The sequence below is a fragment of the Sinocyclocheilus grahami genome, unplaced genomic scaffold (genome assembly GCF_001515645.1).
Source record: "Sinocyclocheilus grahami isolate Dianchi unplaced genomic scaffold, SAMN03320097.WGS_v1.1 scaffold103.1, whole genome shotgun sequence".
Lineage (NCBI taxonomy): Eukaryota > Metazoa > Chordata > Actinopteri > Cypriniformes > Cyprinidae > Sinocyclocheilus > Sinocyclocheilus grahami.
In genome coordinates, this window is record NW_015505282.1 from 1,483,230 (window position 1) to 1,504,492 (window position 21,263).

The 21,263-nt window shown below is 34.8% G+C and overlaps 1 protein-coding gene across 4 annotated transcripts in view; it reads left to right on the forward strand.

Annotated features, from left to right (window-relative positions):
- The window catches only part of LOC107588451 (ligand-dependent corepressor-like), a 31,120-nt gene extending 16,680 nt beyond the window's left edge, over positions 1–14,440 (forward strand). For 2 of the 4 annotated variants that reach the window (XM_016276548.1, XM_016276549.1), the window contains exons 3-7: positions 6,776–6,855; positions 7,397–7,523; positions 8,919–9,239; positions 10,816–10,912; positions 13,060–14,440. In XM_016276548.1, the coding sequence (XP_016132034.1) occupies positions 8,972–9,239; positions 10,816–10,912; positions 13,060–14,101 (1,407 nt within the window). In that variant the 5' untranslated portion in view covers positions 6,776–6,855; positions 7,397–7,523; positions 8,919–8,971 and the 3' untranslated portion in view covers positions 14,102–14,440. The remainder of the gene's footprint in view (positions 1–6,775; positions 6,856–7,396; positions 7,524–8,918; positions 9,240–10,815; positions 10,913–13,059) is intronic. The other 2 variants (XM_016276550.1, XM_016276551.1) reach the window with 2 other exon arrangements.
- Positions 14,441–21,263: the final 6,823 nt, after the last annotated feature.

Below are 21,263 nucleotides of genomic sequence, written 5' to 3' on the forward strand. Positions count from 1 at the left end.
AGAAGAAATGGACAGCACCTGAGTTAAATATATGAGTGTCACAGCAAAGGGTCTGAATACTTAGGACCATGTGATATTTCAGTTTTTCTTTATAAATAAAGAAAATAAATCTTTATATAATAAATAATTTTATTATTAAATAAAATTAATAATAAATCTGCAAAAATGTCAACAATTCTGTGTTTTTCTGTCAATATGGGGTGCTGTGTGTACATTAATGAGGAAAAAAATTAACTTAAATGATTTTAGCAAATGGCTGCAATATAACAAAGAGTGAAAAATTTAAGGGGGTCTGAATACTTTCCGTACCCACTGTATATATTTTTAAACACATTGTTCTGTTGCATATCCTTACAACAGTCTAATATTAATTATAGATGTTAACTTATGCTTAAATATAGTTACAAAAAATTGGTCTTTTTAAAACTATCACGTCATTATATTTATTGAGTTGTTTTTTGTGCTTCAGAAATGTTTTTTAACTTATACGTGCACCAATACGGCTCAAACCATCACACTCATCTGCACTGTAAAGCTGAGCCGGAGCCCAGCTTTTAGTTTGTAGTTTTATACCTAAGCCACTAAATGGACAAATCTTCTGTACTGCACCTTTAAATAAACTAATTAGAGTATGAAAAGTTTTTTTGTTTGTTTGTTTTGGTCAACTCAAACAAAATTGCTCAGATGAAAAACACCCGTTTTCTGTTTTTGTTCTGGAGTACCGCAAGGCTCTATTCTAAGCCCTTTAGTCATTTTGTAAATTCATTCATAAAATATAATCAATCTAATTGCACATTAGCAGTTCATTCAGAAAATGTTTAAATTGTCTTTTTCTGAAGGTGTATACCATTAACTGTTCGCTCAGAAGAACCATTCATGAGTTAAACTATCGAAATCACATACATCAAACTAAATTTAAACCTGAATATAAACATGGCTTTGCTCTTTGTGCAGCTCTTGATTGGCAAATCAAAACTTCACACAGTGAAAAAATTTTTGTGTTGGAGAAGAAGCTCATGTTTTTCCTAAGTTTTGACTTGTGTTGGTAATTGTTAGAGAAATACTTATTTTTGCAAAAACAGTTACCTAAAATTAAAATGACAAATATATGCATATAAGACATCTTTACCTGTCACATACATGGAGCAGTCAAGAACGGAAGATTGTCTCCTCTCGGGTTATTTCGCAGTCAATCATTCAACAGACAGCAATTGCTAAAAATAAACAAAATGTCCTTGTCATGTGATTGTTAGCTAGCGGCTATGATCAGACACAGTATTGGAAACATAGTCTGTCAAAGATCATAACAAAGAAAAACATTTAAAGGGGTCATATATGGGGTCAAGATTTATCACTTTAATTTTCCCCCAAGGCCCACTTATGGTAGTCAAGGTTTCTTACACCAAAAAACCTTTGTCATTTAATTTCTCGTGCTAAAGAAGATCATGCACATGACTCCTGTCGGTGTCACCAATACATTTGACTAGGTCTTCCTTTAAGGGCTTTTCTCAGCAAATATTAATATGTGGGTTATTTTAATTAATATTTTTAAATCAGTTGACAGTCCTAGTAAAAATATATGTAGTTAAATATTACAGTTTTTGCATGTAGTTCTTAAGAATTCTGAAGCAATTTTGAAGCAATTTCAATGGGTGTTTGATCAGAATGTAAAAAATACATGAATATTTAGATTATTACTGAGAATATTGAAATATAGAATTAGATATGAGGTATAACAAAACATATCTCTCAGCCCTGAATTAAACAACTGACTTGCTAAATTCTGAACAATGAAAGTTGAAAGTATGCACTGGAGCTGCACGATTAATCGTTAAAAGATCGCGATCTCGATTCAGACAAACACACGATCTAATTTCTAAACGATTCTCCCGTGTCTATTAAACCTTTGACAAAGTCTTACCGGATGATTCAAATCTGCGTTCGCACTGCCGCTGACACACAGAGAGCAGTTACCATTTTTGGTTAAGAAACAGCTTCACAAACAGTCCTTTCAACTACACAATATTATTTCTGTCGTACAGTCATTCATATTATCACAGAAATACTGGGATGAAAGTTTATAATTCAGATATAAACATTGATGTCTATGGTAGCGCGACCAAAATAGAGCAAATCCGCATTTGAAAGTAACTGCCACATAACGTTTGTGTCGATTGCATTGTTTCACCACGAGGTGGCGAAGAGTGACTTAAAAAATTGTATAATTGAATGAATCATTTATTCAAGAGAATCATTCAAAAACGCTGATTCATCCAGTAGGTTTATGAGTGAGTCGTTGAATTATTGATTCAAACAACTTTTTCATAATTTTAATATTAAATTGAAGTATTAAATATATTATATTTTAAATACATATACACTACCAGTCAAAAGTTTTTGAACGTGTGGCTTTCCTAATCAAGTCCAGTCAGTATAATCAAACACAGCTGGACTCAAATGAGGGTGTAGAACCATCTCAAGGATGATCGGAAGAAATGGACAGCACCTGAGTTAAATATTTGAGTGTCACAGCAAAGGGTCTGAATACTTAGGATCATGTGATATTTCAGTTTTTCTTTTTTAATAAATCTGCAAAAATGTCAACAATTCTGTGTTTTTCTGTCAATATGGGGTGCTGTGTGTACATTAATGAGGAAAAAAATTAACTTAAATGATTTTAGCAAATGGCTGCAATATAACAAAGAGTGAAAAATTTAAGGGGGTCTGAATACTTTCCGTACCCACTGTATATATTTTTAAACACATTGTTCTGTTGCATATCCTTACAACAGTCTAATATTAATTATAGATGTTAACTTATGCTTAAATATAGTTACAAAAAATTGGTCTTTTTAAAACTATCACGTCATTATATTTATTGAGTTGTTTTTTGTGCTTCAGAAATGTTTTTTAACTTATACGTGCACCAATACGGCTCAAACCATCACACTCATCTGCACTGTAAAGCTGAGCCGGAGCCCAGCTTTTAGTTTGTAGTTTTATACCTAAGCCACTAAATGGACAAATCTTCTGTACTGCACCTTTAAATAAACTAATTAGAGTATGAAAAGTTTTTTTGTTTGTTTGTTTTGGTCAACTCAAACAAAATTGCTCAGATGAAAAACACCCGTTTTCTGTTTTTGTTCTGGAGTACCGCAAGGCTCTATTCTAAGCCCTTTAGTCATTTTGTAAATTCATTCATAAAATATAATCAATCTAATTGCACATTAGCAGTTCATTCAGAAAATGTTTAAATTGTCTGTTTCTGAAGGTGTATACCATTAACTGTTCGCTCAGAAGAACCATTCATGAGTTAAACTATCGAAATCACATACATCAAACTAAATTTAAACCTGAATATAAACATGGCTTTGCTCTTTGTGCAGCTCTTGATTGGCAAATCAAAACTTCACACAGTGAAAAAATTATTGTGTTGGAGAAGAAGCTCATGTTTTTCCTAAGTTTTGACTTGTGTTGGTAATTGTTAGAGAAATACTTATTTTTGCAAAAACAGTTACCTAAAATTAAAATGACAAATATATGCATATAAGACATCTTTACCTGTCACATACATGGAGCAGTCAAGAACGGAAGATTGTCTCCTCTCGGGTTATTTCGCAGTCAATCATTCAACAGACAGCAATTGCTAAAAATAAACAAAATGTCCTTGTCATGTGATTGTTAGCTAGCGGCTATGATCAGACACAGTATTGGAAACATAGTCTGTCAAAGATCATAACAAAGAAAAACATTTAAAGGGGTCATATATGGGGTCAAGATTTATCACTTTAATTTTCCCCCAAGGCCCACTTATGGTAGTCAAGGTTTCTTACACCAAAAAACCTTTGTCATTTCATTTCTCGTGCTAAAGAAGATCATGCACATGACTCCTGTCGGTGTCACCAATACATTTGACTATGTCTTCCTTTAAGGGCTTTTCTCAGCAAATATTAATATGTGGGTTATTTTAATTAATATTTTTAAATCAGTTGACAGTCCTAGTAAAAATATATGTAGTTAAATATTACAGTTTTTGCATGTAGTTCTTAAGAATTCTGAAGCAATTTTGAAGCAATTTCAATGGGTGTTTGATCAGAATGTAAAAAATACATGAATATTTAGATTATTACTGAGAATATTGAAATATAGAATTAGATATGAGGTATAACAAAACATATCTCTCAGCCCTGAATTAAACAACTGACTTGCTAAATTCTGAACAATGAAAGTTGAAAGTATGCACTGGAGCTGCACGATTAATCGTTAAAAGATCGCGATCTCGATTCAGACAAACACACGATCTAATTTCTAAACGATTCTCCCGTGTCTATTAAACCTTTGACAAAGTCTTACCGGATGATTCAAATCTGCGTTCGCACTGCCGCTGACACACAGAGAGCAGTTACCATTTTTGGTTAAGAAACAGCTTCACAAACAGTCCTTTCAACTACACAATATTATTTCTGTCGTACAGTCATTCATATTATCACAGAAATACTGGGATGAAAGTTTATAATTCAGATATAAACATTGATGTCTATGGTAGCGCGACCAAAATAGAGCAAATCCGCATTTGAAAGTAACTGCCACATAACGTTTGTGTCGATTGCATTGTTTCACCACGAGGTGGCGAAGAGTGACTTAAAAAATTGTATAATTGAATGAATCATTTATTCAAGAGAATCATTCAAAAACGCTGATTCATCCAGTAGGTTTATGAGTGAGTCGTTGAATTATTGATTCAAACAACTTTTTCATAATTTTAATATTAAATTGAAGTATTAAATATATTATATTTTAAATACATATACACTACCAGTCAAAAGTTTTTGAACCGTAAGTTTTTTTAATGTTTTTTTTAAAGAAGTCTCTTCTGCTCACCAAGCCTGCATTTATTTGATCCAAAGTACAGCAAAAACAACAGTACAATTTTGAAATATTTTTACTATTTAAAATAACTTTCTATTTGAATGTTATTTCCCCCCCCCCAAAAAAAAACCTGACTCCAAGCTTTTGAATGGTATAGTGTATAATGTTACAAAGTGTTTTATTTCAGATGGATGCTGATCTTTCTATTCATCAAAGAATCCTGAAAAAAAATTACTCAAGTGTTTTAAATATTGATCATAATAATAATAATAATAAAATGTTTCTTGAACAGCATGTCAGCATATTAGAATGATTTCTGAAGATCATGTGACTCTGAAGCCTGGAGTAATGATGCTGAAAATTCAGCTTTGATCATATTAAATGGTTAATACTTCATTCAAATTAATTAAACACTTTTAAATAGACTGCAGCAATCATATTTTGCCACACATTATTTTGTTTAGTTACTTTGTTTTAGAATCGTGATCTCTATTTGAGACAAAAAAAAAACATGATTCTCAATTTATCCAGAATCGTGCAGCTCTAGTTTTTGTTTTTTTTGTACTTGAGTGCAATAATTTTTGGTTGAAAAAATGAGAATCGTGTAAGAGAATCATGATCTCAATTCCCATGGAGAAAAATCGTGATTCACATTTTAGCAAGAATCGTGCAGCCCTAGTATGCACTGAAATTACACAAGTTCACTTGTATTGCAGTTTGCATTCGGAGCAATAATTCAGTTTTTCAAACTCAAATCAAATGTAACAAAACAGTTTCACGCTTCTGACCTTTGCATGGGGAGCAACCAGCGGAAGATGTATTTCTGAAGTTTTCTCGAAAAAAGGACAGCTTCTTTCTTTATATTTTTATTGTTTGGTAATATTATAATAAATAAAAAAATATGTGACCCAAAATATTATTTGGAATGCTACTGAAAATTGTCAGTGCAGGAAAAAACACAAAATATTATTATTATTTTTAAATGCATTATTATTAATAACTGGCCAACATGTTTGGTGTAATATGTTGCAAAGTGTATTTAGCAGTGTTGGGAGTAACTCATTACAAGTAATGCGAGTTACGTAATCATATAACTTTTTTCAAGTAACTAGTAAAGTAACGCATTACTTTTTTAATTTACAAGAAAATATCTTGAGTTACTTTTTCAAAAAAGTAATGCTAGTTACTTTGTTTTCCCATTTATTGACTGACAAGTCTCCTGTCCTCATATTGGGAGAAATATGGAGTACAGAGGCGTTGTGTGCACTGTGTGAACATGATGTTACTGTAGTTCTAGACTAAATGTGAATGTGCATTAATTCATCCCACTCACAAAAAACAGATTTAGTATTCATCAAAATGAATTAAAAATGAAGTGAAATGCAAACTCAGAATATGATGCAAACCTGCAATAATTAAATGTTAAATAACACAAATGTATCTAATCCCATTTTATTAACCAATGTCTTTGCTGCTGACCTTTGATGATCCAGTTCAACCGTACTAATAAGCAAAAATTACTTCAGAGAAACTAACAATTGTGCTTTGTTTTTTTATTGCTGAAGAGTGTTTCTTCTCCTGTGTTCTACTGTACAGACGTGAATTTACTTTTGCTTCAGCCTCAGGTTTATTCATTACAATTTTTGGTGTGAAAGGGCTTTTATATTTGCTATAAATAGAAACAATCAAGCCATGCTCATATTTAAAAAGTAACGCGAAAGTAATGCAAAAGTAATGCAACGCATTACTTTCCATAAAAAGTAAGTAAGTAACACAATTAGTTACTTTTTTAGGGAGTAACACAATATTGTAAAGCATTATTTTTTTAAAGTAACTTTCCCCAACACTGGTATTTAGTGTTTGTTTATAAAAGGGCAGCACTGATATGTTTTATATTCTCTTGCAGATTGTGAGCCAGAGGGTGTGTCAGATTGGTCGTTTAATGAAAATTGTCTCTTTTGCTGCTTAAGACGTGAAAAAGTGAAGGTAATTAATCTCACTCTTATTTTCCTATCTATATATTTCCACAAACAATGCATTAGCAATTCCACATATCACTCTGAGTCATTGAATGTTTTCAACCACGCAGCACTTTAAATATGTTTGTAGTAGCTGGGTCATTGGGGTTGAAAGAAAAAAATAGGAGATGCTCATTAACGCTTTCAATGTTTATCAGTCGGTAATTATTATTATAACTTAAGTTTTTGTTAAGCGGTGACTTGACAACACATCTTCAGATGTGACAGATGGACTGTGAAGGAACTACAACACTGTCTGTCATTTGCCCTGGGGATTTTCTACAACAAACCTCAAACGATAAATCAGCTTTATTCTTTCTCTGACATTGAACAGCTTTTATATTCACAAATTTGCAGACATTTTACAGGCTAGTAATCTGACAAGTACATTGGTACAATATTGGACTTCGTAATGAAGTATGATTATCAAATGTACATGAATTTTCAAATAGGTCTGATTTTGATTTTTAAATGAATTATAGTCTCTTATTTTATTTTTTTCTCTCCAGGAAAATGTGGTTGGTTTGAACAACCAAGTTTTATCAGAAGCAGACAGCTTCAAACAAGAGCAGTCCAACATTAACAAACTTGAGAAGCAAGCAGAGGATTTCCTCAATGTTGTCTTCTATAGAAAGGGTAAGACGTGCATTATATTGTACTTTACATAAGCTGAAACCAACGTAGTTGATAAAGTGAAGATACTTTTTTTTTTGCAGAAGAATCTGCATTTTTGTATTTTTCTTTCTTTTTTCGTTATAAACAAAGGCAATTAAAGTGGTGATTTAAATTGATGTCCTTTTTAAATAGATTTTTTAAATGAAATTTAAATAGTTATGGCAAAAATTCATTTTGACAATTCCTAAAAGCCCTTGCAAGTTTAAATCAAATTTTAATTTTAACACACAGATTATATACACAGCATATGTATATGGATGTCCAAGTGTTTTGATGTTCAAATGTTTTTAGTCGTCTGTTTCTCTTCCTGGCCGTGTATATTTGATGTTTTTTTTACTCTAAACGAACTTAGGAAACAGCTTTTCCTTTTTGGAGGTCTGCAGGACTTTACTGCCCTGTAGGAAATGTTTTCAAAGACTTGTCTGCCATATCCAGTGGCTTTGATTTTAACAATGGCACTAACCAAGTGTATTGTGAAATAGTTTAATGATGCCGTGTTATAAGATATAAAATTAATATAAGAGAAAAATTGACAAGAGGTACGTTTAGTATGTTTAACAAAATTAACTTATTGTATCATGTTCACCTTCAATATCAATACTGCAAAATACAAGAGATTTGTTCAAATGTGTGTGAAGCAGGGTTATTATAGTTAACGAATACTAAAACCATTAAAAGAAAAATTGTTACTTGAAATAAAATAAATAACCTGAAACAAAAAAACTTATTTTCACTTAGTGTAACATGAAAACGGAAATAAAAATACAATAATATACATAAAAAATTAAAACTATTATATAACTAAATAAAGAAATAATCCCAGTGAAGCCGTGGTTTACACTGAATTTATAGCTGTTATAAATTCACTGTAAACCACGGCTTCACGGGGCTTATTGCTTTTATAAAACGGTTATTCCATATACGTAGTAAGGTTTCACAGAATAAAACAGAGCAAATAAAATGTAATGATATTAATAAAAACAGTATTCTTCCACCAAACAGTTCCTCAGAAACAGTTGTGGTTCCAACACACAGAAGTAAACAAAGGTGTGTGTTTGTAGAGTAATTTACAACAGCTTCGAACGCGGCTCAACCAATCAGAATCAAGCACCGGAACTCTCTGTTTTATAAACGGAAATTAATTACAAACTAATAAAAATGAATTAAAATGTAAAACATTTTTAAATGATTCAAACTATAATAATATCTCAGTTATACTAAAATAGCACTGCTGTAAACTGTGAGCAGTAAATATCACTGAAGGAAAGACTTTTTATGTTTTGTAGCCAAAATCAATTTCCCTGTATCTTCAAAAAAACAAGTAATATATTTATTCCTTAATATATTTTCCCTCAGCAGACCTCCCGAGATTTACAGACCCCCACATTCCTCTAGTGGCTCGTGAGATCATGCAGCGAATGATCCGACAGTTCGCTGCCGAATATACCTCAAAAACCAGCTCAACTCAGGACGTACCCCAACCCCAGTCCCAGCTCAACGGCACCAAGGACCAAAGCCTGCCGAAAGCGCCCTCGCTGGAGCCGGACGCCTCCACACCCGGTGCCGGCGCCGCTGCCTCCGCACAGAATCCCGTCCTCAGCAAGCTTCTCATGGCAGACCAGGACTCCCCACTGGACCTCACCGTCAAGAAACCAGAGACAGAACCAAGCGAACAAGGTCAGAGCCGTGTTTAATTCAATCTGTGGTTTGCAGTATGCTGCAAAAAAACTTTTCTTAACCCATATTTGTGTCTTTTAAAAAAAATAAATAAATAAACATCCTCAACACATTTCAGAAGCAAAATTATTTTCCAGTAACTTAATTCAAGGTCTGTCATGACAACTCTCGGAGGGATTGGCATGGTAATGTACATGAAAATGTTAATGTATTTGGTCTATGCGGAATAGATCTGCTACGCTGCTGCTGCGGCAGAGCAAGTACCAAAACTTGCTACTACCAATACATCCGCACATGCTGCTGTGAGCATGTAAGAAATACTGCTGCTGCACATATAACATATATGAAATAACCCCCATATAGCATACATGAATCACCCCGTAGCAGATCTATACAGGTGGAGCTGGGGAAGGTGGAGGGTTTCTGAAGCAAGCTGCAACTGCTACGGCAAGCACTAGTCATATATTTGAAAGTTGAGCAGCGAGCTTATTGGCTACCGTTACAGGAGAGACCAATCAGCTGTGCTATGTGATAATGATGTCATTAGGTCAGATTGTGTTAGACCTATCGGACTGCGCCATCTAGAGTTTCATGCCAGAACTCTGTATATATTTGATCTGAAAACAAGTTATCATATAGGCAACTGAAGAACTGGAATATGTAACATTATACCTAGGTTTTAGTTTCAATTAAAAAATGATCAAGGAATGGTTTCCACTAACATTAACATTATAAATATAAAATATTTTTTATCTGTATTCACAGAAATATCAATAAATAATAATAAACATCAGTTTACCTACAAATATTTTTTGTTCTAAAAAAACAAAAAGAGCATGTACATTTTCAAGTGTCGGAAATGTGTCAAAAGTGAAGCAAATTAATTGTTGAATAAGTGTTTTAAACAGTTCAAAGAACTGACATGCTGAAAAGAATCAAAGATTTGACCTTTGATTTGCCCAAAAATAAGTTATAATAAGCTATGAAACATAAATAGCAAGTTTATAGTGCTCCATAATGCTCACGCCACCCTGTTTTGGGTAAAATTAAAATAATAAACCATATGTTTTTCTCCGGTGTTCTCCAATAGTTAGTCCAATAGTTTTTCTCCAGTAGTTTCTTCCCCCCTCAATGCATAAATGAGATGTATAAGAGGCTAATTTTTCATATTAAAAACATGAACTTTCAAAAATTAAGAAATTAGATTAGATATGATAGAAAATAATTTTATCATAATGTAATATTTTATAATAAAACCCTTCTAATGATTTATAGTTATAGGCCACCTGCATGTTAATAGGACACTGTGCAGTATATTATTATTATTATCGAATTATCATATATATATTTTTTTATACTATATTTTTTTCATTTTTATTAATGAAATATTTATTTTGTTTAATATTTTTATTTAGTAATAATCATCATCATAATTATTAGTCATATTGATTATATAAGCACAAAAACCAGAAACTCGGAAAGAGAATGAATGTAAAGAACTTAAGTATTCAGCGATTAAGTTTGGTTGATTGATTTTCCTTCGTTTGGTCTTAGAATATGATGTTTTTATTTACAGATGGAGTCCTTGACCTCTCAACTAAGAAGAACCACAGTCATGGTAGTGTCTCACTGAAAAGCTCTCATGGTTTCTCAATCATGCCCACAGTTAAGGGGTAAGAAGTATTTTGATATATTTTAAACAATTTTGAAGAATTTTAGATTTACTAGTAAGGATTTTAACCCGAACTATATAATGCAAAGATAACAGGTGTCCTTAAAATGATAATAACTGTTTTAGGGTAAAATAATTGTTAGTTGGATATATAAAAAAAGAAAAAACAAAAAAGTACCTCCATGTAGTGAAATCTGTATAAATCTGGTAGAGAATGGTGTGTGCATGCAGTTTTTACAGTAATAAGCTTTATTTGAATCATGGCCAGGAATCAAATTTCACAATTTAGCTGATGCTTGAAGGAACAGACGAGCCAGAGTAATCTACATGAAGTGTCATCAGAGAACAATGGTGATAGTTTAGGGACAATCCCTTGACCTTCAGTTTCCAGCTTAGACAGTCAGTGTCCTTCTTTTCCATACTAAGACACTTTAGGGTAAGTAAACTGAGGTACATGCGATAATTTCCTCAGGAGAGGTACATTTATTTTAATCATACTTTTTGTTCCCTGAAAGATACAAAATGGTACTGTGAATGATCGTCTGTGAAACTTTATACAAATATGTAATTTAAAAGACAAAATGGATTAAATGAAAAAATGCTAGAAATTGATAAGTTAATCTGTCACTGAATATTTGGTCGCAAACTAGCTAACCCCACTACTTCAGTGAGATATTAACTTAATCTAAATTTGCTAACCTGTTACCCATTCAAAAAGTTTATCAACTGGAATGTTGAAACAATTATTTCCTATAAATTGAAGAAAACGTGATTGAACATTTTTTCTTGCAATATCTTTGTTAATGGTTGAATGATTGGGCTTGATAAATTCAGTCAACGTCTTAAGGCCGTTTCACACTGAGCGCGATGCAAAAAAGCGAGGTGAATCGTCGACGAACGGTGCTTTCACATCGAGCGCAAAACGATTGATCGCCTTCTGCTAATTCACACCCCGCACGCTAGGTGGCGCGACCAGCAATGCATTTTCCCTCAGATATGTATCTTGTATATGGATTTAACACCGTCCGCTGCTCAACATACAGCATTAAATTAAGATAAATAAAGTTTGGTTCTACACCAGAAACACAAACTATCTATAATGCTTACAAGAATACATCCTAAAATATAAATAGAGGTACAATTAGCATCAAGCTACACTTGAAAATGTATGTAATTAATGTATTTGCTTAAAACCCACTTTAAACCATCATCGAGTGCATGTAATAACTTCTATAGTTGACTTTGTATGTTTAATAACGCTGCTTAAAATTGGTCATAAACATCCTTTATTGTTTAAAAAATACCATGAGCTGCATACAAAACACATACAGAAAATATATTGTCATAATCATGTCTATTTGCTTTCATATTTTATGTGTAGAAAAATGTTTCACTCGATTTTTTTAATACGGAAGATCTAGAGAGTGAACACGCTCTGACTCTGAGTCCTCTACTTCTGTGTTCTGAGCTTTTAGCGCCACCGCTAAACAGGAGTTGCTCTGGCCACGTGATGTAATGCTCAAATCTTATTGGACGGCCCGTGTTTTCACTTTGCAAAACTGAAAAGATTCGTTGGACTAGTTCGGAAAAAAAGCATTCGCATTTTCGGTGAGTGAATGTTCGCGGTCTATGTGGAAGCATCCGTAGGAATCTGTTGTTTTATTCCAGTGCGTCATCGCATCCGATATTCGTTTTGCTTTTTCGTGCTCAGTGTGGAAAGGCCTTTAAAATGTCGCCATGCTGTAATTAGGAGAAGTCACGTGGTAAGAGGGTTGATTGCAAATTGTTGTGAAAAAAAAGCTTATGGTTATTTAAAATAATTAATCATTGTAAATAGTTTTTACTATAGTTGTTTATCAATTCATCAGTTTGTGTCAAAATTATAACGTTTGACTTTAATTTTTGGATACAGTTGAGATCTGTTAGATCCAGTGATCTAATAGTTCTCTCACACACACAAAAACATGGTATTTTTAAATTTTTACAAAAAAGTAATGGAACACCAAAGTGTACCTTTTTAATGGAAAGTGCCCTATTCACTTTCTAGCAGACAAAGTAATTGTCCCTTTCCTTTACAAGACTGAAGTACAAGACTTCCTTGGCAAACCACATTCTCACATCTGAACATTTTATCTTTCCATAAATTAGGCGTTCCCAGAGAGCTGATCACAACTATCGAGATGTTGATGATGAGGATGGCTTGCCACCGAGAAGCTTGCATGATGAGATAAGGGAGAACTTTATTGGTTCTGGGCCCCTCAAGCCACCCTTGGCCCGCTCGCTCCTCATAAAAGAGGAACTCCTGAGCCAGAAACATCACCTCCTTGGCCAACCTCTTTCTTTGGCTAGCCTAGAGTCCACGGGTCTCCTCAACAGCCAAGCCCAGTCCCTTCTTTCCCGTGATGGGATATGGGGGAAATCCCATCTAGACAGCCTCCTGAAGCTCAAACAAGTTAGCGGTGACCTAAACGACATGCCTCTTTTCCAGGAGAACCAAGGCGTGTTCACCAAGGGTACAAAGTCCCACGACACCGGTTCCATCACGGTAAAGAAAGAACCTGGACATTCCCCTCCAGTGGACTTGAAGATCCCGCAAGTCAGAGGCATGGATCTGTCTTGGGACTCCCATGGGAATGCCTCGGATCTCTACAGTTACAGCTCTATAGCTTTGGGCAACGTGCACTCGGAGAACGCGCTCAGTAGGAAGCTGAGGGCCATCTTGCCAAAGCAGAGTCGCAGAGCTGCTCTCGGAGGCCTTCTCGATGGGGTAGCCGTGGGCGAGTACTGGGGTGCAGACCTCGAACAGCCATCTTTGGGACCTCAGTACCCGACATCAGATCCAGAGGCAGACCCGAACGGCTCCAAGCAACCCCGAAAGAAAAGGGGACGTTATCGGCAGTACAACAGCGAGATTCTAGAAGAAGCCATTGCTGTGGTGATGGGTGGGAAGATGAGCGTTTCGAAGGCACAGAACATCTACGGTATTCCCCACAGTACCTTGGAGTACAAGGTGAAAGAGAGGTTGGGCACCCTGAAGAACCCACCAAAGAAAAAGCTTAAACTGATGATGAGGGCAGAGGGGCAGGACTCTGGGATCACCGCCGAAACCGAATCCACATCAACGCCTGCCACCACACCCATCGCAACGCAAGTGGATGTCTTGCAGGGGACAGGAGACAAAGCCGAGTAGATTACACAGAACACCTCATAAAACGGAAAACGTTTTAGATTCTGACAGACACAAAAAACTAAAATGATTTGGAATTGAAGATGGGGCTTTAACTGTGCCAATTTTCTGGGTGATCTGGGTGAGCACAACTGCAGGGATTCATGGGAGGATTTAAGCCTGATAACTGGGGATAAGAAACAAATTGGCAGTTATCACTGGTCGCATTGACACTGCAAGCATTTGCTGAAGTTTTTTTTACAACATAAAGCAACAAATGCGTACTAAAGCCATAAGAGAGTATCGACAGAGAGACATTTTATTTAAAAAAAAAAGCAAGCAGAACCCTTTGTTCGCCCCCTTCATCTGAACTTTGCGCGCTGCGCCATTAGTGCTCGTGCGTTTTGGACGGCATGCCATTTTGAGAAACGAGAAGCGGGGTTTCAAGGGTTACGTGCAAGGCTGGAAATTGACCCTTCAAAAATGAATTTATCTCCTCTGATTGGTAGGTTTATGAAATAATTCATGATCTTTAAAACTAATTTATTTCAAATGGAGTTGGATTCTCACCAGGGATCGATCCTAGGCCCGTTTTTCTATTAACAGGTAAAACAATTGCTTTCAACTCTTTGTAGTTTCCTCCTTTTATATTCTGCACCATTGAAACAGACTAAGAATTAGACACGTCCATTTAAAAAAAAAAAATGAAGCTTAAGATTAGTCATTCAGGGATGCATGTTTGTGATGTTGAAAAGATTTTTTTTTTACTTTACTGTAACTAAACTTTTCTTTAACCCTAGCGCTTTCTTTTGCACTACACTCTCAGTCTGGCGCTCGCCAGAGCCTAAATCTGGCAATTAGACCTGATTACCTCGACACTGCTTGCATTACGCACTTACTGTTCTGTCTGGCATACCACATAATGCTCATTTTACAGTACTCTACTCTTAACGAGAGCCTCTCTCTTAAAAGGATTTCGACGCCCATGAAGGGACAATGCCGACTTAAGCCACGCAGGACAGGAACGTGTTTGCGATTCACATCTTTCTACTAAATTTAATCGAGGGAGGGTGCACGCAGTCAGCTTTTGGCTGATTCTGGCTGCTCCCTCGTCGCTGCTTATAAGTCAGTTGCTGATGTGTATATTTATAAAAAGAAGAGCATTTTTCGCAGAGGGTTGATTTTGGGGAACATAGGTGGGGGGGAAATGTAGGTAGGGTTATGACCAAATAACCCTGTTATATTATAAATTAGCATTCTTTCAGAGAGCCAATTCTTGTCTCTGAATAGTTTCATTTCCTCATGTAAAACTCAGGGCAACTGAGACAAATATAGCGATCATGTTTTTAGAGAAACAATGCATCTTACCTACTTGAACTGGAACCTATGACACAATTCTCAGTCAATGAATTGGGTCAGGGGCAGGGCTTTATACCGGGCATAGGTTGGGTCGAGCTGAGCCATAGATTGCAGATATTGGTAGGATGTTATCATTCGAAACACCTGGCCAGTTGGGACTTTTCTGAGATCTCTCTGAAAATAGCACTTTGTTTAAAAATAAAAGCGAATATGTTTGGGAGTGTTTTAAAGTAGCTTTTGCAGTAGCAGATAGCATAAAGGAGACTTGCAAGATCAATGGGGGAGCATTTCAACGACCCCCGACGTCCTGCAGCTTAGACCCAAACATGCTCATTTTGTTTTGAAAAAATTACCTCTTCAATATACAGTGATCGACAGCTTGAATTCTCAGATTTGTCTAGTGTTGCCTCACTGTTTATTGTCACATTGCCCCTTTTTCAAATCTAAACTGTGGTGTCTGATGTATATAAAACCGAGAAAGCGCATAGATCTGTGAAGATTTTAAAGAGAAGGCTTTTGGAATGGCATGCTCCACTTTGATGTTGTTTTGAAGGGCATTCTGGTATATATATCACTGCCTGGTGCTCACCCAGTCTGTGACAGAAGTTATACTTCAAACTTCAGGGTTTCTGATGATGAAACTGACTCTTTGAAATGTACCTTTTATTTATTTCATTATTTAATTTGAATCATTTAAGTAAATGGCATGCACCAGTTCAGTGGAGGCTGATTAACTATTTATAACCTGACACTTGGTGGCGGGGTTGTCATCAAAGTGGACAACCGGGAACACTGTCCTGGGCTCACCCTTATAATTTAGTTCTAGACCTAGTGAATTTCCCACATTATATTAGGCTTGTATAAATTGTATATATTTCTTAAAATGCTATACTTGTAAGTATGGTTGTCATTTTAATTATTATCTCACTAAGCAAAAATTATTTTAGTGTTGTTAGCCTTGTTTATTGAAATTGCATTGCAATTATAGCCATGTCTGGAGACACTACTGAAATTAGTAGAGATCTGATTATTTTTAATCAATGCAACATACAATAGTAAACCATTGATGTGACATATTTGGTTCAGTTTATAAATTATGATCAAATACTACTGTACTTCTACATGAAACAAGTTGAAGGAAAATTGTATGTATTAAGAAATAGAATCATATTCATACTTATAAGCTCTACTGTGTAAATCCCTTTAGGTCATCTGGCATCAAATGCACCAACACTTTACCAATGCTGAGCGTTTGAAGTGTCTAATTAGAAATGAGTTAGGTCCTTAATCAATCAGTCAGATTTATTTATTAATCAATGTGATGTAAAATAGTACTCTTGCCATTTAAACATTATCTTAACCAGTATTTTTGTCTTGTTTTACAGTAAAAATACCAAAAGATCTAAAGATTTCTTGGTTTCTTAGAATATTTGAAACCCTTGAATTACATTTGTTTTACCCTTATATCTTACTTCTTTTTTTATTCTCCTATAAAATGTTTACTGGAAAACAAGACATAAATATTACTTTGAAGTGCAACTAGTAGCAAATTAGTAGTAGATCAGTAGCTACAACTAGATTGTTAGTACTACTAGTACAAACAGATTCTATTATAATTGAATATTTGCCCCTATAATTGGCACTTATAAATTATTGCACTGATGGCTATGACTGGAAGATGTTTTGCAGCACTTAAAAGTAAAAGTTTCAAACGATCAGCTCTCTATGGCTAGTGTAGAAAGTTTTGAACTTTCACAAAGCTACTATACATTCTGCAACTTTTATTTATCATCAGCTGTCTGATTCACTATGGTGCATGCCATTTCAACATATTTATTTAATTTGACTTTAATGATTAATGTATTACAGGGTTAACGGCTCCCCCTGTCCAAAAGCATCCTCCTCTTAAAGAAATTATACCGTCTTTACTCAAATGAATGTAAAACCATTTATGAATACTTTCTTAAACTAGTTGTTTAGAAAATATGGCACTTTCACATTTCATACTTTGAACAGACTGTTTTAGTTTTTCTCTTGCTGCTCGTGTTTCAATTTTTTTATTTATAATTTTTTTTTTTTGCGTTTCTCTGAAATGTACACCTGTAGCCTTCAGTACTTTCGTATCTCAGGATAGATTCAGCAGAAGGGTTCGCAATATTTGTCAGTCGGATAACGATGCAGACATAACTACCTGTACAAGACGTGCATAGATATGTTATATTAACTACAGTCTTTGCACAATATACCTCATCCTCGGGAATAAACGCACCTTTCTGTGCCACATCCTTAAATACCATTCAGGGGCACGTAGAAAAGGAGCAGTTGAAACTCTGGGAAATTAATTTTATTTTCCTATTTCACCCTCTTTTTTGTCTTCTACGAGAGGGATGGCAAGCGAGGCATTTCATGTGTCTGACTGACCAATATTTACGCCCTTTTCATTCAGGTACAGAAAATCGAACTTTTTGAATACAATCAAAAATTTCGCTTTACATTCGCATCTTGCCAATAACGGGTCCCATCTTTTAAGTTAAGTTGATCGTCAAGGCAAATATCAAAGGATACTGTAGGTAAGACACTATACCTTTGAAGGGGAGAATATGGGACAGGTGGAAATGTTAACCTTCTATTGTTTTTGTGCTCTCTGTAAACTTGTTTTAAAACTGCATTCCAAAAATTTCAAGAGATACCTTTATATGGAAGATAAAATCTATACATATACAAATAATATATATTATATTTATTTTACTGTTTATCTTTTTATTTGTCTTTTTTTTCTGGTTGAAATTGAAATGCTACACTAAGAAATGATGGAAAACGACGCTGATAGCTACAACCTCAGTTTCTGTACCATATGAAGTGCCATTTGTTTTGTCTCAAGTGGCTCATAATGATTTCGTCTCTGAAAAGATGCTCAGATAGCCTTTTTGTTTGACCTCCACTGCATATCCACATAACAGCATTACCTCAGGTGAGATCTCTCCAGAGCAGCTGATTCTACATTTAGTTGTAGAAATCAGGACCTGTACTTGACTTTTACACGTTTCCAAAAAAACCGCAACTATTACTTTTCAAGGAAGCAGTTTATAAATAACGCTAGTCGCATTTTTGTTTTCCTCCGGTGCGTTTTAAAATATTAATGCTTTGCTTAACTGAACCACGGGTCTCTTTTTGAATGCAACTTTATTGACGTTAGCACACGAAAGTTCAAATCAATAGGGCACACATTTGGACGCCACAATTAATACACACTCACATGCACACAAAACACCATCAGGTCTACATCATGTGGATGGTGATACAGTTTTAGGCTATTGGTTTGATAACTCCTAACGTGTAGCCTAACTAGTCGGTTATGACATGAGAAAGAAACAGAAAAGGCATATATGGACACATAGGCACTCCAAGTTAGATGTTTTTAATATTATTACATCTGATTAAATGTCTCTTTTCAACTGCCATTTAAATATATATTAGAGATGCTGTATTTATTTTATTTTTTTTGAGATTCAAAGCATTTTATTTATTTATTTTTCAAACCCCAAGCCCAAAATTATCTTGTCATGTTGCAGTTCTTTCAAGTTCTTTCTTAACTTTTTTCCTCATTGTTTTCGGTGAGATAAAAATGAATAGGCACACCTTTATTCAACAGAAAACATCTTCAAAATTGGGAGAAACAAATTGTCGGCAAACATTGTAGTCCAATTCAATTATAGATATCCATCGTACTGTCAGTCTATGCACTTGAGAGGATAAAGTTACTTGCACCATAACTGTTTTCTGTGTTTGTGAAAATATTATGTAGTTTTAGGGGCCATCATTTTCATTTGATGGCATGATATTAAGTTGAATATTTTATTTTAGTTTAGATTTCCATTATTTGCAGCAGTATAGTTTAAAATAGCTTTCATGGTACAACTTGCAGCACACGCCATGGTAAAAGACATGTTTTGAATGTAACCGTCTAGAGAAACATGTCTTAGAGAAAACGGATGGAATATGCACAGACAGTTTTGCTCAGAATAGATCAACTCAGATATTTGTGTTCACCATGATACTGTATACTTTATGCATTTCTTTGGAATTTTGGTGTCATCCGGAGTGCCTGTTTTGCAGTGTTCAATCCTCACTAATAGTTCGATAATTGCATTCAATCACCATTGCATGATTAATTGTTGTTAACTAATTAATATAAATGATGAGCCGATGATACCTACAGGTAATTCGTAACAACAATCGAAAATCGTTAACCAAGGCGACTTACAATCTATGTTATTTTTCTTAAATTAAATTGAATCAATGTCGTCTAGATTGCTTTAATGCAATTAAATAAAAATAAATACATATACATATATATATATATATATATATATATATATATATATATATATATATATATATATATATATATATATATATATATATATATATATATATAGGTGAAGTGTGTAATTTTTGGGCCACTAGTGGAATTGCAAAACACTATTGTATTTGTTGTTGTTTTTAAACACGTTCCAAACAGATAACCACACCCCCAAAAACACTCTATTGGTTAAGCCATTGTTGCGATGCTGGGGTGGGGTGCGTTTCCCAAAAGCATCTTTAGGCAACTATGGTCAAAATTCCTTTGAACTCAGATGGTAATGACAGAACTTGTGACCATAGTTGCTTTTATAGTTGTCAGGATGCTCAGACAAATAGGGGTGTGCTTCCCATACCACGATGTAAGTTGCTGCTTAACCACCATAGTATGATGCATCGTTGTAGAAACTAACTAGCTAGTCACGACTGTTTCCCGAACATGGTCGCATCTCCGTCATTTGAACCATGTTGGTTCAACAATATAGGACTGTCGTTAATGACAGCACGCGCAGGTGGTAGGGTAATAACTTCTACTAATTGATCGATTCGAGATCTCTGTGATGTTGCTGTAACGAACATTGCACCTGATAACAACTTCGCTGTTTATTGTTCCTTGTCATTTTAGTTTATTTGATGTTTGATTTACTGCGGTTCCCTCTTACATCATACTCCGGAGTTCCTTTACACATTTATGCACATGCACACTCTTCAAAAATGGCACTTATTGAGGACACCCTAAAATATATAAATTGAAATTAATACATCCACCTTTTTCCTGAGTAACCGATGAGCGCCGCCATGATGGATTTTTACTTCCGTTTGAATGCCCTCCTGTTCCGGTCTCCATAGAAATCTATGTTAAAATGGGGTCAAATGATCAACTGAATTAATTTAATTGAAACTTTATAAATATAACTAAATATAAAATTGTGCGCAGGGTTAAGCTGTGCGTTAATTTGACTAGAAACACCAGAGACCGGAAATATAAAGCATTTTTCCTTTACGAAGCGAACAAGACTTCCGTGTTCAGGAAAAAGGTGGATTTTTAAACTGAATGGATAATATAGCTAATACTGCATGTTAGCTTGCTTTTTGTGCCCAAGAGCATCATTTATTTACGTCAATATGCCTTGCCAACAACAAACGATGCATCTAACCACAGATCAAGAGCTCTAGTTCCAGCCATGTAAGTTTGCGATGCTGTTTGCAAATGTTCATTTAAACTATGATTTCGGGAAACACCAAATTGTTGAAATATGTTGGTAACGACAAAACATGCGACAATAGTAGGCTAATGATGCTGTCGGGAAACGCACCACTGATCAGCGTTTTTAAAATGTGCCAGTGTTTACGCTTTTCAGGGGAATCAACCAACAAGTTATTTTCTAGTTTACATAAAACAGGGATAACAAAGAATTTTAACGTCAATAAAATTACACACTTCGTCATTAAAATTAGATGTTCC